This window comes from Tympanuchus pallidicinctus, unplaced genomic scaffold (genome assembly GCF_026119805.1).
Source record: "Tympanuchus pallidicinctus isolate F22 unplaced genomic scaffold, pur_lepc_1.0 scaffold5, whole genome shotgun sequence".
Taxonomy (NCBI): Eukaryota; Metazoa; Chordata; class Aves; order Galliformes; family Phasianidae; genus Tympanuchus; species Tympanuchus pallidicinctus.
In genome coordinates, this window is record NW_026294769.1 from 35,452,139 (window position 1) to 35,479,472 (window position 27,334).

General features: G+C 42.4%; 1 protein-coding gene across 32 annotated transcripts in view; it reads left to right on the forward strand.

Moving 5' to 3' along the window:
- The window catches only part of DTNA (dystrobrevin alpha), a 215,476-nt gene extending 201,947 nt beyond the window's left edge, over nucleotides 1-13,529 (forward strand). For 30 of the 32 annotated variants that reach the window (XM_052703253.1, XM_052703250.1, XM_052703252.1 and 27 more), the window contains 2 exons: nucleotides 601-733; nucleotides 10,020-13,529. In XM_052703253.1, coding sequence (XP_052559213.1) covers nucleotides 601-733; nucleotides 10,020-10,175 — 289 coding nt within the window. In that variant the 3' untranslated portion in view covers nucleotides 10,176-13,529. The other 2 variants (XM_052703249.1, XM_052703248.1) reach the window with 2 other exon arrangements.
- Nucleotides 13,530-27,334: the final 13,805 nt, after the last annotated feature.

Genomic DNA, 27,334 nt, shown 5'->3' on the forward strand with positions numbered 1-27,334 from the left:
CTTTCAAGTACACTTGAAAGGCCAGAGCTTAAGATGCCTTCAGGTGTGAGCTATCTCCTGTCAACTCTAGGACACTCAGGTAGTGTGGAGACTGTGGGACAGCTGTGTCCCTTAATCATATATGCTCTGCAGTCCCGATCCCTGCTTATCGAGACCTAAGAGCCTATTGGAGCACGATGACAAAAGAAATTGTTTTTTTTTCTGGGGAAGACAGAATGCTTTTTTATTGACCAACTAAATTGATCAACAAACCAATTTATTTTTAGAACCAGAATCTTATCAATAGGCATCTTTCCAGTTATTTTTAGTTCAACCTCTTACTCTTTGTTTTACTCTCAAAGCAATTACTGAGGACTGATTTCCATATCCCCAAAACACCTTCAGCTGAATATGCCCTGTGGTCTACTTCAGCAATACAAGACCACTGGAGAGGGCAAACAACAGCAATGTTTTCCACTTCCAGGACATTATTATTACCTGGTGGTGCATGTGGCTGGAGCAAAGGTATCCTGCTGTCCTCAAACTTTACAATAAAGGGAGGTTGTATTCATTTTGAATGTCATTCATCTCAGGAGCTTGTTTATGAATAATTGTCTTTAGGGTTACAGAAGATGGAGATCCTTTTGTCAGAGCAGATGATGAAAATTATGAGAATGATTCTGTCCGCCAGCTGGAGAATGAACTGAAGATGGAAGAGTACCTGAAGCAGAAGCTGCAGGATGAGGCATACCAGGTGGGAAAAGGAGCTGACCATACCTCTCCATAAACAAGAAATAATTATATACCAGAGCTTCCCAGAGCCCTTCTTATCCTGTCCTGGGCCCTAGGGTGTAATCTCTTCTCAGTTACTAGAACAGCCACGTTCAAAGAATCACAGAGTTGCAGGGCTTAGAAGGGACCTCCGGAGACCATCATGTTCAACCCCCTGCTAATGCAGGTTCCCTACAGTAGGTTGCACAGGTAGGCATCCAGACAGATCTCAAACATCTCCAAAGGAGACTCCACAACCATTCTGGGCAGCCTGTTCCTGTGCTCTGTCACCCTCATTGTAAAAGAGTTCTTCCACATATTTGTGTGGAACTTCATGTGTTCCAATTCTTGACCATTGCTCCATGTTGCATTACTACACACCACTGAAAGGAGTCTGTCCTCATCCAGATAACTCCCACACTTTAGATATTTATAAACATTGATCAGATTTCCTGTCTTCTGTTCTCTAGGCTAAGTAGACTCAGGTCTCTCAGCCTTTCCAGAAACTACAAAATTCTGAAAACTGCTGCTGTTCTCTCCTGTAGGCATGTGTGCATCTAGCTTCTGTGCTTGCTCAGAAGGACCACACCTGAGGCACACAAGAGTAGCCCTTATCCTTACCAAGGCCCTCAGGTGGGCCAGAATTACCTCTCAGCTTGTTCTCTGCCAGTTCCCCCTACGTCGCTTAGACCTCCACACTCCATACCACAGAGGCTGGTTCATGGTATTAAGCTGAGCTCTTGTTATATTTAGATTTTGTTTTCCTCCAGTAGTTGAAAACATTCATCATGGTTTCTCCACTGTGAACTGAAGCTTAAATACAGTCTGTGTGTCATGGTCATTTTCAGAATCTGGAAGGGAGGGAGAGGGTCTGGAATGAATTATATCCTAGAGAACTGAGTATTCAACAAGCATCTAGTATAGTGGAGCCTGGGGACTTGTCATTAAATACCCCCTGAGGAAGCTTTCAAAGGGCGTTTGTTTGAGAATCCAAGAAAAGCTAATTTGACAGAGGGGCCTGGAATCCCATAGATATCCTGTCCTGCCTGTGCAGCAGTCTCCACTTCTGCCTGCTGTAATAAACTATCACAATTTTTTAAGTTATTCTGATTTGGATTATACTAATATGAAACTCATATCTTGTAATAATGATAGTAGTAATGTTTCCATTAGGGCATGCCCAATTCAGTCACTAAGGAGCGGGTTTAAAGCAAGCAAGAATAAGTATTTTCCCATATGGTGGTCAATTAAAATTTGGATCTCACCTATAGAGTGTAACAGAGACCAGAAATATAAATGTTAAAAATAAAAAAAATTAAAAAAAAAAAAAAGGATTTAGCTGATACAGAGAGACCAACTGTACAGAAATCGTATTCAAAAGCACTTTCTAGATGGGAGATGTGCTGGTAGATTTTCTGTTTTCTGATGGTCACTTTGGATACAAGATTCTGGGACTCACATGCTCTTGGTCTAATAAAAAATGGCAGTTCTTGTAGTTGCCTCTTCTGCAAAGCTGCTAGAATTAATTGTTCTTAAAAAGTTCATTGTCTCATATCAAAATTGCAGGTAATTTTGAGGTTGATGAGCATCTTTTGGGGGCTTGTTTACCTCAGTCTGCTACAGGCTCATGGTAACTTGCCAAAACTCATTTAGTTGCAAAGGTTGCTAAGGACATGGTGGCAGCAGCAGCAGTACTGTTATGGGATATATATGCTAAGGCAACAGTGGATGATACGGGGGGTTTTTTGTCATGTTTTTCTTTTAATCCAAGGTAGGAAATTAGGCCAATTTGATCGATATTTGATCACACTATGGAAGTACAATATACAGTAACAGTGTTACATGACATATAAGTTACATTTTGTATATGCACAAAACTGAATACATGAGTATAATGCAAAATAAGGGTATTCCTTATGTAGTAGGAGTTGCAACTGTTGCTAAATAGACCTGGATGTTACTCTTGCTTCAGTCAAAAATAGTTTTTCTACTGTCTTTCAACAACACTGACAGAAGGGGAGGAGATCTCCTTGATGATGTCAGAATAAAACTCCTCTTGAGTATAGGTGAGCCAAGACTACACCAAGATGAACAGAAATGTGTTCACTGAGGCAATAGAAAATCCTTACTCTAGACATGTTCCATTTAAGAAAATTTTTCCAGAAGAAATTTCATACTGTACTCCACTGTCTATCAGGTTGTCAGCTGCTATCAGGCAATTATTTGATAGCAGTAACTTATAAGTAGAAACTATTTTTAGTTGATAATCACAGGTCCGAAGGATGCAGTGTGTATGAGGAATCCTTTCTACAATATTTGATGCCCTTTTGATTATGTAACATGTTTAAGCAAGCAAAATTGTGTATGAAGTTAGTAGCAACCACTAGAATGACTGGGAGGTGGTTGAATAACATCACCTATCGCTCCTGAGACATGCACTTTTGCTTTGGCTTGCTCTCTGTGCTTCGCAGTTAATTTGTGGTATGTTGTTATGCTGTTCCTTTTTCCGCTGCTGTCACTGGTACTTCCTGAAGACAAAGCCATGGCTTGCTTTCCACTTGTAAAAATAAAAGAAAACTGGAAAATTATTGTTTTAGGGTATCCTATGGAACAGTGGTCAGGTGAACTATTCTCCTTGTGCATCCAGCCGTTGAAATTTATTGCAGGCTATTTTGCTGTTTGTACTCATTTGTACACTGAATTAATCTGAATAGCAAAAAAAATAACTGGTGGCTGTAGCTGTCATAATGCAATTGTCAGCTGAGATAATCTGCAAGGGAGAACTCCTACTGAGGTTACAGAATGGTAACCTCGGTAACAATATGGCAACTGTTCTTACTTTATTAAATATCTCACTTTTTGTAAAAGCAGCACATTTAGAAAAACGTGTAGATGTAGCCTTGCATGGAAAACGGTTGGTCAAAACCCACTCTTGTTATTTTGTGTCACCTTGTCTTCAAGCAACATTTTCAAGCAAAACTCAAAATTAGTAAAGTGAGCAGAACACTCAGGATGCACAAGGGAACCTGGAGCAGGGAACCTCAAAGGAGGCTTCTTTCTCTCTTTTTCTGAAGCATGTTGTAAATAACAACTATTTGTACCAGAAAAATCACATTTAGTGCACAAGTGTAAGTGCTAACAGTGCTGATGCTCCCACATCTGTTAGCAGTTGTGTCCTTGTTAAAATCTTTTGCTGAATGTGTTGTGTAAGGCACTTTTCATTGGGTTTGCTTTCCAAGTCCGTAATTACAGTCTTTATTTCTAGGCTTGTGCATGGCTTTCTTCAGAATAATACACTACCTGGCTGCTCACTGGCTTAATTTGTCATGTTCTTGTTTTCTATCCTTTGTTATGCAGGTCAGTTTGCAAAGTTGAGTGCAATATCCTTCTCTCTCTCCTCTCAAGTAAGTATCATTATAATTTAGAAGAATGTTTGGAACGAATCCTCCTAACGTATTTTAGTTGCAGAACACCTTGTATACTACTGAGTGTATGTGATAATGCTGTTTCTTTCTTCTTTTAACTTGTATTAGAATGCCTAGGAATGTCACCGAATCATTTCTAATAACTCATTTGAAATATGGTCGTGGAATCAAAGACTCACGATACACCATCACACTTTTCATCTTTTCCATTTGTTGGCCACAGGAGTGAGATTGCAGAGTTTTCATCTCTGGAGTCGATGACAAGTATACTAGCCAGTGCAGAGAAAGTATATACAGAAGATAAGAAATCAGAGTACATTTCAGGAGACCTGAGTTTAACTCTTACAAAGGTTGAGTCTTCCTAGTATAACCAAAATAAATCATTTCTGGCGAAACCAGAACATCTGCTGTAGCGTGGGAAACAGGAGTTAGGCAAACATCAAAGAAAGCAATCCACCAGCTGCTTAACTGTAGAGGTGTCTTCAGATGCGTTGTGGAGGTTTAAAGTGCTCTGATACAAAGTGCAAGGTACCCACGTACTAGCTAAAGTCTGGCAATTCAGAGATAAAGCAGGATAGTTTAGAAATTCCCTGTTGGCCCATTTTCAGGTCATGTTCTTCACACGTCACCCTCACTGAGTTTAGTGCCAAATTCAGCAGTTGTGTTTTTACTTGGAAACTCAGACAAAGACTATTTTTACGAAGGAGCCTGTTATTCTGAACATTTCCCTGGGAAATGGGAGACCGCAGGCTTACTGCTTGCCTCATCTGAAGCTGTGGTCTGCTTTTCTGACTTCCAAGGAAAAGTGCAGTCCCCTGCAGTGAGAGGTCCCCCATCAGTCGGTGGTGGAAGCAGGGTGACATTCAGATCAGCAAAACCAGCAGGCTGCACTGTGCCAGCTATAGCAGGAATTCATCTTGTTGCGTTTTGGTTGCTGTGTTTTATGCTGGAGCTGCCAGAATTTCAGGAAGGGCTGAAACTCTTCTTTAGATGGCAGTTTTGATAGCAGAATTTGACCCTACTTCAAGAGTTTTACAAGTTCTGGTGGTACTATGATCTGAATGTGAAACTGTGGGCCTTGGTAAAGCAGCCACCAGTCTTGAGTGTTAAAAGTCGTTAGGTTTTTCTGAAGCATCTGTCTCAGAGTTTCTAACAGCTAAAGCAAAATAAATGAATGTGAAAAACAAACAGCAATACCCAGAGTACTATAAACACCAAATAACTGCATGTAAAATTTTCTCCTAATGTTGCCCCTCGGGTTACATTCATTTTTTTGGTAGTCCAGTAAAAAATGTGAGCTGAGTAGAGTTTCCTAAACACAGACAGACAGAAAAGCAAGTTTTCTTCTTTTATTTTGTTGCACTTGCCAGTTACAGATCATGTTGCTTGAAAAGGGAAATAGGTCTTTCAGAAATAATGTACATATAAACTGTGTGTGTAATGGAAATGTTATATATAGCTGGGTTTAATTGCTGGGTTTAATTGCAATTATGAATAACTGACTTTTGTATCGTGCACATTTTATTCAGTAGCAGTATTTTGTAGTTATGGAAAAATAATTGTTCATACCAGATAGAATGTCTGAAATGCCTATGCTGTTTGTGTTGGGCTCTTACTTGAAGTTTACAAATTGCATCAAGACTATTACTTCAAAGATTGTATTGTTCAATCAATAATGACACAGTCAATAGTGTATTGCCTGTATGTATGAGACAGAAAGCCAAATGGGAGGGGACCATGTCAATTTATTACAGCATCATATGAGTGACATTGCCACTGATGGCCAGCCACGGGCTTCTGTTCATTTCTTTATTTATCAGTCATGGATAAGCAATGTTGATGTCAATTGATAAAGGCTTTTTGTGCTCTGTTTGCATTTGATTTTTTGAAAGTGCTAATGTTCAATTCTCCAGAATTGATTTTTGAAAAAGCATATAGTAGTATAATAAGTATAATCTAGTATAATAAGATCCCAAGAGATAAGTGGTTCGAGTAATACATAAAATATAATTTAATCATGTTTTTGAGATCATTTTGTATGTTAAATGCACTTGAATAGCACTTGGTTTGTTCTTAATAGAATAGCAGAATGAATTTAAGCTTGTCCTGAGCCAGCACTAGGCAGGTCTCAAAATGTAACTTCGGCATTATCTTACCTGCTCGGGTGACTAGGGTTGACATTTTCCATTGTAGAGGTGATTGAATGGTTAGTATGGAAACAGGCAGAAATGTCTCAAATATAAAACCCCCAAATCGTCTCGACTTTTTGCTAAGAAGACATTGCTAAAGAATAATTGTTTATTCAACTGTTTTTCCAGGACAGGAAAATTTTTTGTGAGTAGCACTATTAAATTTTTCTCACCTTTTCCCTTTTTTCCAACTCTGTTCTCATGTTTATCAGCAGTGATTATAAATATTGCTGAACACCGGTTGAGAAAACCCACAGGTCTTGGGAGATAGTGTGTCAGTTCAGCCTGCCTGTTGCTCACCAGAGAAGGGTTGCTGGTTAAGCCAAGGGACACAGTGTGATAGATTATTTGTTTAAGTGCTATGGAAGCATAACAGTTTTGTATCTTTTTTTTTCAGGGCAAGATGTAAGATTTGAGAGCAAACCTGCATTTCACAGGCCATTGACATTTTCAGCCCTCTGATATAGATCTGGCCATTTACTGTTTGGGAAAGATGAAATGAAGGACCTGTAGCCCAAGGTCCAAGTTAGGTTACTGGCCCACAATTAATGGATGTCTCGTTTTCACATTTGCTGTGCCCACTGCCTGAGCTCTTCACCACATTTCCCAGCCGTGCCCTGACCTGTTTTCAGCTGCAGGGTCCCAAACACTGCCAGTCAGAGCTGACTGATTGCTTCTAGTGATTGGCAACCCTGCCCATGGCAGGGGGTTTGAAACTAGGTGATCTTTAAGGTCTCTTCCAACTCAAGCCATTCTGTGGTTCTGTGATTTAAAGCTCATGCATTAGGGCTCATTCCTAGTGTGGGCTTCAAGCCAGAAGCTCAGGAGCTCATGGAGGTGCAAGTGTTCTGTTTGGTTGGGCCCTCTGGAGGCTCAGTTCCAGCATGAGCTCCTATCAGGCTTGACTTTGTCTGTCAAAAGCTTGAAGACCTCCCTGGGTGGAGATTTCATCATCTCTTGGGGCATCCTGTGCCAGTGCAGCATCTCCCTCCTCATGATTACCCCAAAATCCAGCCAAACCACCCGAAATGCAATTTGTCTTTGTGTATACTCTATCACTATCAAGGGGATTTTGGCTTTGTTACCGTGTAACTACCCTTCAGACAGATGCTAACCAAACCTCCCTTTCTGCCCCTGCCTAGGGATAAGCAAGCCCAGTTTCTTCAGTCCTGTCTTCATAAGTCAGTGATGCAGTGATGGAGATGCAGATTACAAACCCTGGGTGAACTGATCACATCAATAAGGCATAACCCACTAGCAAAGCCATTTGATTCGGTGTCTCTTTTTTTTTTTGGTTTGATTTTTTTCTTACTGAAGAAATGCGTTAAAAACAGCATTATGTGATCCATCCCACTTGAAAATAACAGGAGGCTGGCAGCACAGCACTTCTAAAACTGTATGCTACTTTGTGAGCTATATTTTGTGTCTCCTCTTTATTTTTTCTTCTTAAATCCTCCTCTTCTTAGCATGTAGGTGTAGAAAAGCTGCAAGAAGACTTGACCAAGTTAACTGTGAAGAAGCAACTTTAGTTCTTTTAATTTAGTTTTAAAATCACACAAGTGGCAGGGATGTTTCTTGAAAATCTCTGAATGATACGTAGCAGTTAAGAACTTGAGGATTCAGTTATAAAAAAGACTGAGAAACAGTTTTATAGTATGACAAATAGGAATTAATTCTGGCATACCCAAAATGCTGCCATGAAATTAGAGTTGTGAGGTTCATCAGTGCTCATTTTTACTTTTATGGGAGCCTCTCTATCACAGTGCTGGATGTGAAACAGAGACAAGTCATGAAAGAATGTAAAAAACCCTCTACTCACTCAAAAAGTAGTTTATCCAGAAAATTAGAAATAAAACCAGCTTCTCGTCAGTACTATCAATGCATCTTCATGCTCCAACGTTCCACAAGCCATTCCTGCTTTGCACTTATGGTTATAATGATTCCATCACGAAGTATGAAATGTACCTATATTTACATAACTTTTACATTGATTCAATAACAGTTAGTCTCACACAGCTGAGAACTGACCTATGCCATGGCTTTTGGTTGTGTTTTCTGGCTGTAGTGTAAAGACCAAAATGTTCATTTATGAAGCTTTCCAAATTAGTTTGCACAATTAGGTGGTGCAGATGCATGCCTGATTTTTAAAAACAATTGCTTAAAATACACGTCAGAAATTCTTTGTGAACCCCTCATTAGACTTGCAATGCAGGTTTCCTTTTCATTCATCAACAGAATGTTAATGTTAGGTCTTTTGTAACTGCCTGACACACGGAGATACTAAATTAAGATCATCATACCATTTGACACGCTTAGATATTGAGGAATCGGGTGGAAGCATTTGTGCTTGAATAATTAATACAATCAAATGGTGCCAGGAAGAAGAAGTAAGCTAAACTACCTGACCTTTCTTGATTCATCAGATTTCATTTAATCCTTCTTTGCTGAAACCATTTGCATTTCCTCTCTCATCTGGTAGACCAGCTTTATTCCTGAACTGAGTAGAAAAGAATTCATGTCAGTAGGGTTTGGTCTTTTATGCTGTTACTATCAGATCTCATGCAGTGTGAACTGGTGCTCTGAGACAGATCAAGAGAAAAAGGATGAGCTCCTTATTTCTGAAAAGGGATGAGAATACAGTGCCTTTGGAGTAGATATGCCAAAAGAAAATGGTTGCAGGTCCTGATGTAGTTCAGGGGAGCCAGGTTGCCTATTAAGCGTTTTTCATTATCAGCTGAATAAGATGTTTAGTTGTTCTTCAGGACACAACAGAAGAATGAACTGGTGTGCCAGTGAACTGGGATGTTTATGATGTGTTGCTCCCAGAATTGCCCTCCAAAGTAACTGCATTTCTTCTTAGACATAGTAAAATATACCCAAGCCTAAATGAGGGTAGGACATTTTTACAAATGGAGGCTTGTGGTGGGAACTGGCAAGTGGCTGTTAATGGAGTGGCTCAGGACCCTGTGCTTAAGGGGAATAATCCATGGTTGGCTGCCAGTAGTCTAGCTTCAGAGAAAGCTGTAAGAGTAAAAAGGGAGGGGAAATGAAAAATCTGCTAATCTGTGTTAATGTCAGTTACCTCTGTATCCTACATGTAAAGCAGTCTTCTCACCATGGTAAGAAAAAGAGGCTCAGGAGAGACCTTATCGCTCTCTGCAATGACCTGAAAGGAGGTTATGGTGAGTTGGGGTCGGCCTCTTCTCCCAGTTAACTGCAGTAGGATGAGAGGGAATGGCTTTAAGTTGTCCCACTGGAGGTTCAAGTTGGATGTTAGGAATGATTCTTCTCCAAAAGAGCAGTCAGGCAGTGGCACAGGCCGCCCAGGGAGGCGTTCACGAATCGTGTGGATATGGCACTGAGGGGCATGGGTTAGTTGATATGGGGGAGATGGGCTTGTGGGTGGACTAGGAGATGTTGGTGGCCTTTCCCAACCTTAATGACTCTAGGATCAATTCTGTGACTCACCTGGGCAGAATTACTTTTTCTTTTTGACTGTTTCAGGCATAGCCACAAGAGTTGGCCAGCTCCTCCCTTTCTCTGTCAAGCAGCCTGCTCTCATTCCATTGTGGGTGTGCTTGCGTGGCTGTGTACACACATGCAGTGTCTTCCACTGGCTCTTTTTTAAAAAGTTTCCCTCAACATTTCTCACCAGGCAAGCTGCAGCCAGACAGACAACGAGAGCTACGTAAGAACTGACGATGAGGAGAGCTGCTTTCGGACAGATGATGAGGAAAGCTTAGCTGCAAACTTCACAGAAGAATGGAACCAAGAGGTGCAGCGTCTCTTGACAAAAAAATCACATAACTAAGTTCTGAGGACTGTAGCACAGTACTTTTGTTCTAAGAGTTGTAGTTTGTAGATGTGTGTTTTGACAAAAGACTTTCGTTTAAAGCTAACTTATATTAGCTACATCTTCTGTAACATGGCTCATTACCAGTGAAGAGTACAGACTGAAGTGCATACTGCTGTTACAAAGGAAGGCAGTATTAATAACTCACATAAACCCTTTGCACATGATATTGAACCTGTTCAGTTTACAATGACAGTACTGTTTATAGATAGAAATTTGATTTCTGAATACTTTGAGATTTTAGTAGATTGGTTTACTATACACTGTACATTTTTTTCCACGGAAGAAATAAAAAGCGATTACGCATTAACACTGAATGATTATACTCCTGAGTGTATATATCTAGTAGCCCAAAAATCAAAGTACCGGATTTATATTTGCAATTTGTTTGCGAGTCTTGAAATTAAGACTTATACAAAATGTACTAAAACAATAATAATTATATAATTAATAATGACAATTTTAAAAATCTCTAATTTAGGGCTAATGTGTAACTTAGGAATGTTTCTTTCAGAATAATCTAACAAATCAGCCATAGAAGTTAGTGTAAATATTTTTTTTCCAAATAGATATCATATACAAAAGGTGACATTCAAATGATATAGAATCTAGTTTTTAAATCAGCACAGATCTTCTTAAAACTGTGAACTATGTTTTGAAATACTCGTTACTAAAGCTGTTTATAAACCACAGGTGCCATAAGATCCCTGAACTGACTGATGTTATGTATAATCTTCCACGGTATTGTTTCATTGATGTTTTAGCTTTAGTAAGCATGTGTTCAACAAATCGTCTCTTTCCATTCCTCTGCCCCTCCGTCTCACCCACTCCATGATGTTATTTTTGAGGCCTTCAGCTTTAAATGTACAGGCTTAAAGTGCGCTTGCAACTGTTCTCTTTTGATTTCCGAATGTGTATTGCCTTAGCCAGCCACCAGATGTTCTGCATGCACTCTTGGAAATGTGTGGTGAGACTCTTTCAGAGCTGGATGGAGAATTAGCTATCAGTGAAAAGCACAAGAGAAGCGGTGGGTTTTCTTGAAAGGACGGGCATACAGTTACAGGATTGGAGCTTTGTGCATTTTTGTAACTCAAGTGTAAAGGTATTTCAGGAGAAAGGGGACATATCCTGCTGTTTGAGATTAGGAAGCTAAGAACTGCTAGGTAAGAACTGTTTGCTCACTGTTACTGCAAACTGAGGGACAGTTCTGAGCAGGGACAGACGCAAAATATAGTGGAATGTCCCCCACACAGCGTATTGCTTGGAAATAAAGCTTACACCTTTATGACAGATCACATACCATGGCTAGTTCTAGAGCCATGTCTCTGGAGCCAGCCCATGGACAGCTAGACCAGAAGCAGGATGGCCGTGTCAACACAAGGCAGTGCATTGGATGCACAGCCCAGTGGAGAAGCGCAGTGCGTTAGCCTGGGGCGACCTCTGGGCAGATGTAATTTTACTGCACCAATACGACATTGCTGCTTCCGAAGTGGTGCCGTCCAGCAGCCCTGATAACAGTAGCATTTCATACAGGTATTTCACACCAGCACAGTTTGCCTACAGCAGGTGGTCAGTTACCGTGTGGAGCAGGTGAACATGGTTTGTCTGTCCTCTCCTTTTGTGGTTACGTGGATGTGCGCTGCCGTATTTACTTGAGATTGCTGTGTAGCTCAACTCTGTTCACTTGATGCTTGCATGCACTCTCCAGGCTTATGGCTGTTTCCCTGGGCACAGTGTGCTAGGGGATGAGTATCTGTATGAAAGAGCTGCTGCCATTTTTCACTTTCATATCGCATTATTGCTTATGCAAATCTTTTATCCATACCTCCTTGCGTATCTAGGCTTGGTCTCAGACATCCAAACAGATTCTGAGGTATCCAGATACCCTCATGTAAACTTTTCACTTCTGCAGCCACAGGTCCTTTCCCTTGGATATGTACCAGCCTGGCAAGGCTGGCCCCATATTCTGATGCCCCTCCTCCAGCCTCCTCTCAGGAATGGGTGAGCCTCCACTAGTGCCTAGCACTCCACATTTAGAGCTACTCCAGAGAAACTGTAGATGTTGCTGTCAGCTCAGGATTCCATTGAACATTTCCTGAACAGAGACAGAACAAACAAGTTGGAACACAGCTACGTGCGATGGCTGACTAATTCAACCCATGTCATGTTTAACTGTACCCAGAGTAGTAGCTCTCTCCCATCATCTTCATGTCTGTGTGATCATTATCACTATGCTTAAAATAGACACAATAGAATAACTCTATTGCGAGAGCTTCCAGACTAGGAGCAATGAGGGAAGCTGGCGGATCGCATGCCTTTCTGTCAGACTGGTGTCAGCAGGGCCATCCCCAGCAGAGCTCTAGGTCCCTGCCTCCCTGGAGCCCCGAGATGAAGCACCCTTCACTCAGCTCTCCAAATATCTATTTTAAGCATTTCCCAACTGTCAAGCTGGCTACATATTCACCCAGCTGGTCTTTGTCTGCTTGTTGAATATTATTTTGATTGTGGTTTGCGGTCATTAAAGCAAACAGAGTTACAGAAGAGGTCCTTGGCGGGGGCCTCTTCTTAGCTCCCGATGGCCCACCACAGCAGTCAAAACTGGGTGGTTTTACTGTCACTGGAGGGAACCAGTGGTTTGGATTCAGGAGACAGGGATGTGAAGATGTATAGGGTCCTCGAATGTCCAAAGCGAAGGTGGTGAATGGGTTGTCTGTAAGTAGTAATGTTAACTAAACTGCATAAAAAGGTGTGTGGCCTTTGTTGTGATATAATATGTATTTTCTTATATGCATGAGCCAAATTGTTGCATCATGATTTATCATGTGTGTCTGCCTTTACTTTCGGTCATCTTCTCCCATCTTTATTGGTTCTTGGCAATTACTGTAGATAGATTTTGTAAATATTGCAACCTCAGGTTGCTGTAATCACGTTGGTTCAATTCAGCAGACGGAGCTGTGAACAACAAGCACTCCACTGTGTCCTGAAGGCAAAGGGCATTTTTACCTTTGAACCAAAAACAAATGTATGAAGAGTTACATCTTGAGGCTACTAACTGCAAGACATTTTTAAAACTACTGTACTTGACACCACTTGAGACAGATACAGAGACACTAAAGATGTCACAATATTCATTGGTATTGTAACAGAACTGCTATTGTATGGGTTTTTTGTATTGCTGTTAAGTATTGTTTTGTGTGTGTGTGTTGGAACCTACTGGGGACATGTTATATTTTGAAGTGATTAAACTATTTAATTGTGTGTCTATATTTTGGAATGGAATTATTTCTTCATTAAAAAGATTTTTAAAAGTAATATATGGAGCATCATGTCTGTGGCTTGTTTTGGTTTCAAAAGCCCATGGAGCCCAAGGACAGGTGTTTTCTATAGTTCCCCTGTGGTGCTGCAAGCAGCCCTTTCTAACTGTCTAGTTAATTACACCAGAGTGGGCTCCTTTAGAACAGAAGTGCTATCAGTGTATCAAAAATATCCTGTAATTCTTATCATGGAGAGAAATGTCCCGATATCTGGGAAGTGGATAAAACCCAGTCTCCTCCTTCCAAGCTGCCTGCTGTGGTAGCCTATAAATCCGTGAGGTTTATTTGCCCTAATTCCCCTGTCTGCACGGTGGTGTTCTTCAATAAAGGTGATCATTTTACATATTAAACTATTTGCCAGATAGTCTGAACTTTGCCTCCACAATCCCAGTCCAAATTCATATTCTCAGGATTTTAATATATGATGACATATTGTTGGCTCACGAGGATAACTCTGTTTTATCCATGCTTAATCTCAGTTTGCTGTATTTCTTCCTAACCCACAGTCAGCCTATGGCCTGTGGGGAACAGAGGAGCCACTGGAAACTAATTTATAGGTACGGGCTGTTTTCCTGTTGCCTCTTGGTTACTCTACTTTCTGTTCCCCATGAGAAAAATAGACTTATATAGGAAGGAATAAATTGGTTTCATTTGCTAAAAGAAATGAATAAGGGAGTAAGAGTAGAATAGAACGAGAGTAGAGTAGAATAAGAAAAGAATAAGAATAGTTGTCTTTATGTCAGGGAAGGTGTAACCTTGTCTGCATCATTTCTAAGTTAGATGACTGAAAGCATCTGGAAGTCTCTTAAGAGCATCTGGGAGTTTCATTCAGCAGCTTGGGAATTGATGGATGCTCTTCCATAGCATGTCTCCAAGGCCTGTAGCTCAGCAGTTGCCTCATAAACAGTCCTTCATGCAGGGTGAAGCCTTTGGTATTCTGTAAGAGGAATAAGAGGTTAAGCCTATCACAGAAATGGGTTCAGTGAGGGAGGGAGTAGAAATCTCACATCTTTTCCAACTGATTTTGAGAAACGGAGCTAGCATAGAAGGGAAGGGAAGTAGGAGGAGTTCTGCAGGTCCATTGTGCAGGCTTTGAGATAAGGTCATTACTGCTAAAGACTAAAAGAACGGGCTATGTGTTAGAGTAGCTGCTGTTACACGCCTTGGAAGGAATCAGAGGAGGCCATGATGTATTCTGCCGTTGGCATGTAACCTTATGGAGTGTGGCTTACTGTTTTCATACAACACGATTTACCACCAGCAAATTGGTTTCCTCGTGATTGAGTTTTTTTACAAGACACTTAGCGGTGGGCAGATGGCAGATGTGCTAAGCCTGCCGCTCGTTATGCTAATTGCCAGCTGGGAAGGCCTCTCACTACCACTCCCGCTCTGTTGCCTCTAACTGCCTGGTCCTGTGTGTAACCTGCCTGGTCTACAAGGAGAGTAGTGCTCCATGAGTATGTGTTTTGAGCAGCTTTCTTATCGCTGTGTGGTTTGGGTTGGGGCCCTCTTGGTGCATCAGCTGCTTAAAAAAACACATACGTGGTTTCCAGCCTGGGGGTGTAAGGCATGCATTGCTTAGCCTTCTGCCTGTACCTCCCCCAAGCCTTTGGCTGACTGTTGGGTCAGCTTAGGAAAATGGCCGTCACAGCCCTGCAAGGCTGCAGACTGAAAAATCAGACTCCTCTGTTCAGCTGGGTGTCCACCTTCCCACGTGAAGGGACTGAAACTGGAGAAGAATGGCAAGCACAGTGTGGTTGTTCCAAAACACTCACCCAGTCCTGCCAGCCCTCTTTTTTTGTTTTTTCTTTTTTTTCTCCAGCCATGGTACTGAGAATAAAATAAATTCATTTCATTCAGAAGGACTATGCCATAAAGCCTTCCTAGACAGATGTGAAAAAATTATTTCTCACCTCTGAACTCAGCCGGTGTAACTTAAGCCAGTGCATTAATTAAAAAAAAAACAGGAAGGCAAGGATTTCACCAAACATCTTTGTCAGCTGCTGTTGCCTAGGTATCCATGTTTAACATTCTGGGGCTTGTTTCTAGGAGTCATAAGCTGCAGAAATAACCAAGTTGTTTTAAAGGGAAGAGGACGCAGGTTTGCTGTGTTCACTTTGTTGTACTGATGTGGGTGTTCATTGTCTGGTGATGGCGCAGGAGCACAGATCCCCTGCAGCAGCATTTCCCTGGCTTGCTTCAGCCAGCGTTGCACCCCTGGCTGTGCGTGACCGCTGGCACGTGTGCACTGTGCGTCTGTTCTTGCAGTGCTGAACAAGAAGCGGCACTTCAGAATGCGTGAGTCACAGAGCAGCTCTCCTGCCCCGTTTGCATAGGTTGGGTTGCTCTCATTTCCACTGCAAAGGAAGGTGCGCAAGCAGCCTTCCCCACGGGGCAGAGGAGAGCTGTGCTGGACGTGCCCTCACACCAAGCTCCCACGGCAATTGCACAGCTCCAGCAAGGTGCCGTCTCTGCTTTCATGGCACTTGACGGCACTGTGTGACTTGTGAGACCCAGTGGTGTGAGGGACCTGGTTCTACCACTTGGCAACCACCAAACTCTCTGGCCTTGGCTTTGTATCTTTAGAGCGAGCAGCTGCTGTGGGAGATGTCAGAACCCCACCACACCACTGCCTCTGGAGGTGGGATGAAGAGAAAAATTTGAAGGAAATATTAATTAAAATTAAATATATATGTGATCATATGGTACAACTAATGGGGAGCTTCAGGCCAATTTAATTTTAAGATCTCAATAGACAGCAGTTATCAGCCATACGTGCTCGCCTCTCAGCCTCATTTGACCACAGGACATAGTATAATGAAAACATTTAGTGGTACATAGCTGAAACTCTGAGGAAACCTGTATATCCTATATCTACAGAGATACTTAAGCTTGCTCTAAAATTTCTGGGATGAATTCTAGCAAGTTCAGCCAGACCCAGTGCTTCTCCTCGTCTGATTCCTCACAGAGGCATGTGGACTTGTCGCTGGCTGCATAAAGCTAATTGTGCTCATGCAACCTAAAGCTGACAACTAAATTACTGTTCCAGCATACTTGCAGAACAAAGCTTCAGTGGCAGTGTTGCAGCCTGGTTTCTTGGACCAGCAGTTCGAAAAGAAAGATTGTTATGCAAATTCCATTTGGAAATTATTAACAAGAGCAATGCTGGAGAGCACAATCATTTTAAAAGGACTGTACATTATTGTAACCATATTCTGTTTTTGGTTATGTTGGCACAGAAAATGCAGGCCTATGAAGTGCTTTTAGTAGAGTAGATGGGCATTTAAATAAGGAAGGAAGATTTAGGTTGGATATCAGGGAGAAGTTCTTTACAGAGAGAGTGGTGAGGTGCTGGAACAGGCTGCCCAGAGAGGCTGTGGATGCTCCGTCCCTGGAGGTGTTCAATGCCAGGTTGGATGGGGCCCTGGGCAGCCTGGTCTGGTATTACATGGGGAGGTTGGTGGCCCTGCCTGTGGTGGGGGGGTTGGAAATTCATGATCCTTGAGGTCCTTCCAACCTGGATCATTCTGTGAGTGAATGATTCTGCATGTGTGAATGTAAGTCTTCTTCATACAGTGCAGTCCTGAAAGAGGTCTCAAGTATTCTACAAAATCCAACATTGATTGAACGTGTGAATTCTCTCCGCTGTGAAGCTGTAACATTGCTGTTCTGGAAGCACTCATTTTCACCAACAAGTTGGCGCTGCTCAGAAGTGAGGTCACACTGTGAATGCTGGGGATAGCTTGCTCCCACCAATCCCATTTCTTTCGTATTTTCTGCCTGAAGTCACACAGTCACACAAGGTCTGGAATCTCACAGCACCTACAACCTCTGAAGATCTGTAGCTAGGTAGCAACATATCACACAAGAGGTAATCTCTCAATACTTACAACTTTCTTTCTTTGTCTGCAAAATTTTTGCAGCTACAAGAACACAAATACGTTTAACCTAAGGGCAAATCAGAGGAAGGACCTACTCGTTTGGAAATGAACACAACGACCTACTGAAGATAAAAGTCTTCTTTTTATTAATAGGTGTGCCTGTTTACAGGGGTTAAACTTTCTATCTAGTTGAAATTAACCTCACTTACATAGTTAATTTGTTTATTCATTATTATTTCTTGTTTACCTGTGACATAGTAACACTTGCAAAAAAATAATCAATACAAGTCCAGTCCTCACAGAGGAGCATTGGGCTGATCTGGTACCACTGATCTATAATACAGAATTTGGAAGCACAGACCAAGGCTACTGTGATAGTTTGCTGGTTGGTAGAATGTGGAGAAAGTTTCAGCTTTTCACTTCTGAACAATCTAAAAAGCAACATTCTGCAGACCTGAAACTGTAGAAATCATAGTTGCTTTTGTTGTTTTTTTGTTTAAAGAAGTACAAACCTGCAACCATGGAAGGTGGAGAACATGGAAAACCCATCAAATAACTGCAGAAAATACAGGGAGACATGAACATGTGTGCACATCTTAACATAGTTATTGGCACATCTGCCTCCTAAAACAGCCAGCTGTGTTCCCACCGACCGCTGTCTCCTGGCTTTTTCTGCTAGCAGATCAGAAATTAAGTAGTGAAGTTGTAAAACCAGAAGAATTCAAAAAAAATAAATATTCCATAAAGCACACTCAAACTGCTGGGGTTTATTTATTGTAGATAAGGGCTTTCCCACAGAAAGGAATAATAGGAATGGAAGAGTAGTGCCACATTCTCCGTGACAAACAAAAAACCTGACATGCACAGATTTTTGGCATGATGTGAGGCTGGGATTTTGAACAGCTCCTTTCACTGCATGTAGAGACAATAATCCTAGCACAATGTGAGCCAAGTACCTGGCACGCTGCACAGTTTTCAGCCATCATCTCTTTTCACTGCGCAACCTCAGCCACTGTACAACCTGGGGGCAAATCTTGGTCCCTTAATTTGCTCTGTCTTCCTACAGGGGAGCTAAGGTGTGGTGCTAAGGGAGACTGGGAAAGAATAAAGATCTCTTTGGAAATATTTTGAAGCATTTCCCTGAGTTTGCATGTGCACCTGTGAATTCATGCATAAAGGATATTGAAAACATCCTTGGGCAGTCTTCTATAAAGCCCTTCTGTTAACTTTCAGCCTGTGGCCAAAAAGTATCCTCGCTGCTATGGCTGTATTTCCTCTTCTCCTTCATGCTCCTAATTTAATATTTGTTCATTTTCCAACATCTCTGAGCAGAATCCGTCCCTCCTGTCCTTCTCCAGGCTGTGGTCAGTGTACACATCTTGCATTTCATCTTGGTCACCACAACTGGTAGGACACAGCTGGGCAGGAGCAGTACCTTCCCTCTTGGGGGACAGTAACCAGCCCCAGTGTGGCTGCTTCCCCTTCCTTCTCCATCCCATGGTGCTGGGCTGTGTCGATAGCTATAACCAGGACTAAAACTTCAGGGCATTCCCTGAGGGTTGGAGAGGGAACTTCTTCCTCCCAGCTCACCACCTGACTCTTGAAGGGGACTCTTTCATTTCCCCCCTCACGTAGGACAAACCCTTCTCCAGAAGGTGGCATTTAGCTTAACATCAAAGCTCAGTGAGGCTCACCAACGTGAACTGCGACCTCTAGAAAAGAAAAGATGAATTGTTTTTCCCTATGCTTTTTGATATTTATGTGATGCAGCAAAGGCCTTGACTTTGATGGCTTTGAAGTGTTTCTCCCTCAAGAGTGTCTTTGTTTTCTGCCTGAGACATTTATCTCTTGTCTAGCCTTGAAAATGCTGATGTCTGGAAGCTGGAAAAATTACAGCTTCACAAGAGCTTCAAGGCCAAGCAATTAGGGAAGAGCTTTAGCTAGCCTGTAAATTCCTAGGGCTGGCTGCAGCCATGAGAATATCAACTTGTGCAGGCTTGGAGTCACTTGTGGCACAGCAGTGGTACAAAAGAGCAGAGGTGCAAATGTAAAAAAGCCTTTTGTATGCTTGTTTCTTCTCACAAGGGCCTGCTGTAGTGCAGTGATGAATTAGCATTTTATAGGGTACACAGCACTCACTGGCACTTGTGACAGCTGAGGCTCACACCTGCAGGAGCAGAGGGAAGCAGGTCCACCTTCACTGCTGCTCTAAGGGCAAAGGAAAAATCACAGAGTGCTTTTCTTTTTCAGAAACTTCCATTTGAGCCTTTGACAATGCACCAGAATGGATGGTCACAAAGAACCACAACACCTACTTATCGTAGGAAACCATTGAGACCTATTTGAATACCAGGTTTAATTACTCTGCTTTTCCAAGTTGTACTCTTCTAGTGCCAAAATTTATGGATTTTTTTTTTTGTTTTAAAGACTGAACATTTATTCAAATGAAAAGTGGTTATAAGACAGAAATATTTCTTTTCAGAGAGCTTTTTTGTAATTAGTAAAAAGAAAAGCTTGATTAAGGGGATGGAAGGGCAATATGAAGGAAATTTCTTGTTCATTTCTTGAGTAAGACCTCCAAGCACCACAGATAAAACTGCTCTCACCTCAGCTTAGTCAAAGAAAGAGACAAAAATGGTGAAGTCTCTATTAAAATTTCTCAGCAATATGTGTAAATAAGTGGAGTTTCCTGTGTTACAGCACAGTATCATGATTCTGCCTGGCAGGCCCCAGCCCTGCTGGGAGACCTCTGCCTTTGGTTCTGCAGAGTGGAGCTCTCTAGGTAAGGTGAGCAGGAGAGCCACATTTTCCCCTTCAGATCCCACATCAAACAGAACATATTCAAACTGCCCCTCGTGTTTCAGGCCCTTACACAGTCTTCCAAGACATACTTCCAATGTGCTATCAGTAACAATAGCGAGGCTGCCCTGCTCCCACCATTCTTTTGTCACCACATCGGACCCTGTTTCCTCAGAATGAGCGGTAATGCAGGCAAAGCTGCCATAACACAAGGCAGCTGCTCACTTTGACCATTTCAAAGGTTCGTCGTTTTCTCAGCCAGCCTACAGCTTATACTATTCTATGCACTGATTTCTGTGTTGCAGAATCACAGTAGAGATCTATGATTTGAACAGCGCTCTTTATGGAGACAGAGCACAGTGCTACACCTTGCTGTGCCAGCTGCCCTTCTGTCAGCTCTCAGGTCTCATTCCCCTAAGCTCTCCCTAGGGAGCCCGCTGCCACCTGCACCCCATCCTTAGTGCTCCCAGGAGGGGACTCTGCACAGCCCCAGCCCCGCTCTCCCAGCACAGCGCTGTTTATTTTGGCCCCTGTGCTCAGCCGCCCTGCTGGGTGACTTGGAAGCAGAGGGTCGGGGTTGTGCAACTGAAAGCTAATTAATTAGATCAATCTCTTGGGGCCTGTTTGTAGGGGAAAACACTTTCTAGCTTAATTTGCTTCAGTAACATAAATGTGGTCTTTCTGGCTCTGCGTTCTCAGGCACAGTTCCACCATTTTCACATGGCTAAGAGGACAGACCATGTAGCACACCCCTCAGCCCAGGCTGAGCCTTTGAGCCCTGCTGCCTTGTTAACAGCTTGACCTTGCTACAGCTCTTACCTAAACTCTGATCTATTCCTACTGACACCAGATGTGACTTAGATTTTTATATAAAATCTGCTTGTGCCACATAACATTCCACGCTGTCCATTGCAATGATCAACCTTATCCCCACACTCTGCTAATTCCTCCTTCCCCGTGGATCTCCTCACTGTTACCAGCTGCAGCCCTGTTGCATGCAGGACATCTCTTCTGCCTCTGCAGCTCATGGGTAGCTCCTGACCCTGCCCTGTGCCCTCAGCCCTGAGAGCAGAGCAGCTGCACCATGCTGCCATTGGCAGCAAAGGCACTCAGCTCTGAACAGCCAGCTATCAAACTGTCCGTGGGATGAAATAAGGCAAGAAGGCTTTTTCTAGCTACTGACCTGCACGTAGCAGTGCTCTGGATGGTTATTAAGGACATGAGTAGCACATACGTGTAAAAATTGCATAATTTGTGAAGACTGATTTCACTTGCAGAGAATAGCTGGGCTGTTGGAAAATGCTGTCTTTTTACTGCTTGCTATCTACTCCGAGTGATTGGAACCCGGTGCCTGCTAAAAGCATGGAAAGGCAAACTCCACCCAGGGCTGCTGCTGTTCACCTAGTTCAAAGTCCTGCAGGAGGTGTGACATGCAGTGCTGTGTGGGCATCGTGCCCTGCAGAGCCTTGGTTTCTGCCAATTACCTCCCTGCCAAAATCATCAAATGCCGTAATATACACGCACATACATAGAAGTTAATGGTTAAATAGCTGTGCTGTCTCATCTGTGCTGGTGTCTGGCTGAATGAGTCCTATAGAAAGCCTGTCTCCAGTGTGAACGGGAACAGCCGCGGTCAATACCGACACCTCCGACAACTGTCGATTTACAGTAGGCGACATCTATCAGATATGATGATTAGGAGATCGGCTTTCCCAGCCATGACCCCAATTGGCCAACACAGAAGCAGAGTGCGGGCACCAGTGTGACTGCATCTGTCAGGGCATATTAGCTCTGAGAAATCATTACCCACCCAAGGGAGGAAAATTAGCAGAATAAACCATGCTCCCTTCCCCCCTTTCCAGTGTGAGCGGGTGCAAATGGGGCTGAAAGCAGACAAACGGAGCAGAGCACAACTTTCCTCACTGCTGGGCAGCCATTAACTTTCAGGTCCTTTCCTGCAGAGACAAAAGGCAGTGAGAAGGAAGTTGGGCAAGAGTTAATTTTTTTTTAAGAGACCTTCTCCCAGCGTCCTCAGCTTTCCTTTTATGTGAGGTGCCTTTGGGAGACCTGGCTGCTCCTCCTTCCTTCTGGATTTGAGATCTTTTTTTTTAAGCAGTGATCACTTGCAGTTCAAACGCAGTGCACTGTGTTCTCTGCAGAGGTGAACCAGCAGCATTAGCTCTGGTTGAAGTAGGGGCGGAAGAAGTAGCTGAAGAAGTAGGAATGAGAAACTTTCATTAATTCAAGATACTCAACTCTGCTTTTCAGAGAAGGTATTACACTGAACCTCAGCTTCTCATTTTGACACGTTTCATGTTTTGTTCAGGTTATTGTATCAGGCTTTAATACGCAGCTCTAGCTGTTGTCTGATGCAGAAATCAGTTTTCTGTGGCAAGGTGGATGGCTTCATTGCTCATTTCTGGGTCCGGAAACATTCTGAGCTCGTAGGAGGTGTAAATTTTTTGGTAAAAATATGGAATTTTTGGCACATGATGTTGACAGATGAATTATATCTTCTTTTGAAAGATCTTGTTAGTGTAATTATCTTTTTGCATATTTTCTGTAATAGTGTGATGCTTTTGGAATGCTTCTTTTTTTTTCATGTACCATATCAGAATATATATAGTAAGGAAAAATATATCCATGACATACAATACGAAGGCATATTTCTTCTACTTGGTGACAGACAAACAGAGATGATGGAGAGAGGTGAGGAGAGAAAAGTCTTTGAAGCTAAACATGTACTTTTCTGCCCCAGTTGTGTACTACACTAAAGGTAGAATATATGTTCTCGTGCATTCAAAACAAAGCCTTGAGGAAACATTCTGGTCAAAGCCTTGCCAGGTGAGTTTTGGTCTCAGCTTGAGCAAGGTGAGGCTTTGCCCCCAGCTGCAGCTGCAGTTTCTGCTGCTGGCTGTTGGGGTCTTGGGGTCTCACCATCCAGGAGCCATGCCCAGGATCTCAGACATACCAGTAGACTGTGATGGAGTGCTGCTGACCCACAGTAATATCCTCAGAGCATGAAAAGATGCATCGAGCAAGTTAAAACCATTTCAATATCCCAGGTACATATCTGTGCTATTCCTGCATGTGATGCTGGTTTCCTGGGCTGTATAGGTATATCAGTGAATTTCCACATACACCAACTGCCCCTTGGCAAGATGGAGAATTTCACTTTTTCTCTTCCTACAGTATAATTCAATTATAAACAACACAGTGTAGTATTTAAGAGGTCTGTCATCTCTTTCCTCCTTCTCTCTTTTGGTTTCTTGGTATCTGTGTAACTGCCAACTGTCCTGAACTTTAGTCTTTATATCATGATACTCAAACATGGTTCTCAACCCTAAAACTTGCATGACTTTTGCACGTTACACTGTGATCACTGTTTGCACTGTTCTACTTTTTTTTTTTTTTTAGATTTTCTATGCCTATGTTTGCACTTTCATCTCTTCAGATCTAAGCCAAGATTAGGTTAAAGCCCCAAATAGAAGAGACATCAAAATTTCTAAAGCTGGATTAACAATGCCAGGTTTTTTGCATGGGTAAAATCTACTTGTCCAGATTAGAAACTGTAGGGGATGAAAAACCTTCTGAAGCAAGCACATGCTTGGTTCCACCACTGCTATGATGGGAGAGAGGAAACACTTCTGTTTCCTCCACTCAGATTGGACAGGAGTCACAGCACAGCTGGGCTCCAAAAAAATCTAACCTCCAAAGGTTCAAAAGTGCTTCTGGTTTCTGTAACATAAATGCAGCCATTGAAGTCCAGCAGAGATTTTCAGGGAAAATGTTCAGATCAGGATTGGCAGGTGAAACAGAAAATCCCCCCTCGCATTCTTGCAAGATACAGTAGGAATCCAAACTTGAATGAAAACTGGGGTATGATTGCAACGTGGATTTGGGGGGCTTTGTTGAGAAAGTCACAGTTGTCCCCATCTGCCCTCTGTATCCCACTGCACCTGGAGCATGGCTTTGTGCTTACCTCGAGCATCTTCTCTTTAGAAATTGAAGATGATTCTCCGCTTTTATTTTTAGTTCATGCAAAATTCTCAGACAACGATAGTTTTGCAAGTGAAAGAGAATCTATGGAAACACTTTGAATAAAAACAAATCAGAAAATAGGCCTGGCACTTCTTCTTTTGGCCTCTGTGCTCCCTTCTAGTCGTTCTTCTGCGATGAGTAATGCTGGGCGTGGAAGCCCACATTTGTCAATGATGCTGCGTTAACTGTGAAAAAGACAGAACTGTAGGTTAATCTGAAGCACGCAGCAAACTGAATAAACACAGCAGTGCAGTAGATACCATGAGAACAGTTTCAAGGCAAGAGAGAAAGTTCAAATTGAGGTGACTCAGTTGCTGAGTGTTTAACTTGGCCCTGCAAGCGAGTCTGTAAATAATATAGGATATTAATACCCTGGCATATTGTCAGCCATTACTGTTTCTGCAAGGAACACACAACCTGCCACGTATCAATGTGTTTCAGAGGTAGTCTCACTCCAGAGTTTCTCCACGCCTGGCTCATGGCTGACTGAATGTGTGGAAGGTCCCCCACTGACTTCCACAGAGGTTAGCTTAAGGCATGTGGCATGTGAAATGTGAATCAACAAGCACCTGCCACTTCAAGAACATGGAGATGGTGTAAGTCATCCAGGTTTCTTTAGCTGTGTTCAGCCATGTGTTAGATTAATGCAAATCTGTGCTTTTATTCAGAAAATATTCCTTTGGATGCTCCTGCAATGTCTAGGGGTGAAAAATGCACAATTTTATGCCTGCAGGAGTGGAGGTCACTTAGAAAGCATCGTTTCCACTGCAGCATTTTTAGCTCTGTACTCTTTCTCACCAAATTATATATCATATTACATCTCACTGCCAAAAACCCTAAGCCTGAGACCGTGTGCTTGGCTGTCCTCTGCTACTGATGGGCCCCATCTCTGTGGTTGACAGACATTTCTCCCCTTCAGAGAGCATGAAAGCGAAGGGCTGAAACTGCCCTTCAATCCCTTGGCTGCTGACTGATTTTTGTTGGACAGGAGCATGACAACAAAGGAAAGGCTCGGCCCAAGTCGGAGATCTTTGGATCAAATTCGCTCTGGCACAAAGCAGTAACTGCCCTCTATAGGAGCTGTACTACTAGATGAAGTACTTTCATCCTGGAAATTCAGTTCACACGCTCTATCAAAGGAAGTGCACTGCTTTTCTGCTGTTAGGGGATCATTTTGGTGATAGGAGAACGTGAAATCTTCTGACCTTGTGTACAGAAAAGGAAAACAAGAAAGTGCCTGCAGATCTCAGAAAGGACTGGAGATGGTGTTACCTTCCCCATTGCTGTGTGCCCCCTACCCCTCTCCTCCTCGGCAGCCCTCCTTTCCGACCCCAACCTCCACGTGAGGCATGCCTCAGGCCTCGCAGATCCGCACAGGACCAGCAGGCCACTGCAGCAATGAGAGCTGATCCTGGAGCTGGGACTAATGGGGCTTGTGCTGCTGCCGTCTGGCAGATAAAGACACTCACAAGAGGCAGCTGTAGCAAAAATCTGTAAGCGCGCTGAGGTGCAGAGAGAGAGGCACTGTGGAAAGGGGAAGTCCCTGGAGATGGCATAACAGACTCAAAGGGAACAACGAATGCTTTCAGCATTTCCTGGCAAAGTACTGCATGGGAATTATTGAGATATTGGCAACGAAAAATGTATTTCAAACAGTTAACAGTTCTTTTCTCTCCATGATTTCTCTACAAATAGACTCAATTGTTTAAGATTTCCTTTTTTAAATTTGCCTATAAATGTTTTGCATGAACCCATTACAGCCTGTGCATGCTTTCGAGTGCTGTAGAGCTGTAGCCTTCAGTGTTTGCTTATCCTGATTTTCTCCATGTTTTCTCATTGCTCATCTCAACAACAGAAGTTATTTTTCTTCTGTACCTACCATAAGAGAGAGCCTGCATGGATGGAAAGATCAGTTGTACTGCTTTGCTAAGAACGTACGAGTGACCACATAGTAGATCCACATTTCAGATAAGAAGAAATGCATTTATTTCCCCAACATATTTTTAGATGTCGTAAACCTGTTGCTCAAGGAAGTCAAAACACTCTGTGTTACACTAATTCTCACAGAATTCCACTGTACTGTCAGAACTCTGGTGTATTTTACCCATATTTTACAAACAAAAGATGTGGAAGAAATAATTTGTCTTAGCCTAACAGACAGAAGTTGAAGAAACAGCGAAGACTTGAAGGCATATTTCGCTGCAACAGAGTATTCTTTAGCAGTGAAGCCATTCTTTACTTTTCCAAAAATTCTGCCTCCTGATCATTAATGAAAGAACACTCATAAATATGTGTGTGTATTTGGGGGAGGGAGGCATATTTGTTTTTCTATTTCTACAGTTGAACTGGGTGAGATTCAGATGTAGGCCTAGTAATGAACTTGGTGAATTTGTCCTGTAATTACCTCATCTCCTTTTCCAGAGAGAAAAGCAATGCCTATCTGTCTGTCTGTCTGTCTGTCTGCTGGTGCCGGTATACCCTCTTAATTTTCACTTTCTTCAGCAGTAATTCCTTTTCTCATATTTCTCTAATCGCGTATGTTCTATAGATCGATTTTCATTACACTGCATTCTGCCTCACTGATTATGAGGAACGAACCATGAGCTGTAGGCCATATCTCATCGTGGCCAGGGGAGATAATCAAAGAGGCGGATAGTTCTGCTTCCTATCCAGCCTGATAATTTCTAGCAATAATCTCCTTTTTCCTTTCTCCCTTCTGACCACTGTGAATATGACTTATTAATCAGGGCTTCAAATGAAAGAGGAGGGAAAAATAACGCTACATACAGTCCCATATTGCAGTTTACTGTAACAATATCATTCAGTGATTCTTCGCTGGATTCAGAACTGCTGTAAAGCAAATGCCATTCCTAATCTTTTAATTAGCATGTTTTAATTTGACTCATGTGAAGTTACATTTGATAATACATAAACACAAACAGGACACTTAGCAGAGGGAGGTTCTGGACAATCTGTAAAAACTATCAAGGAAGCTCCTTACCTTCAAGTACCTTTGAAGAAAAATGTGTAAAGAAAGAAGCACTGTTTTATAATGCTGTCAGAGGCTTATCTGCAAATCAGA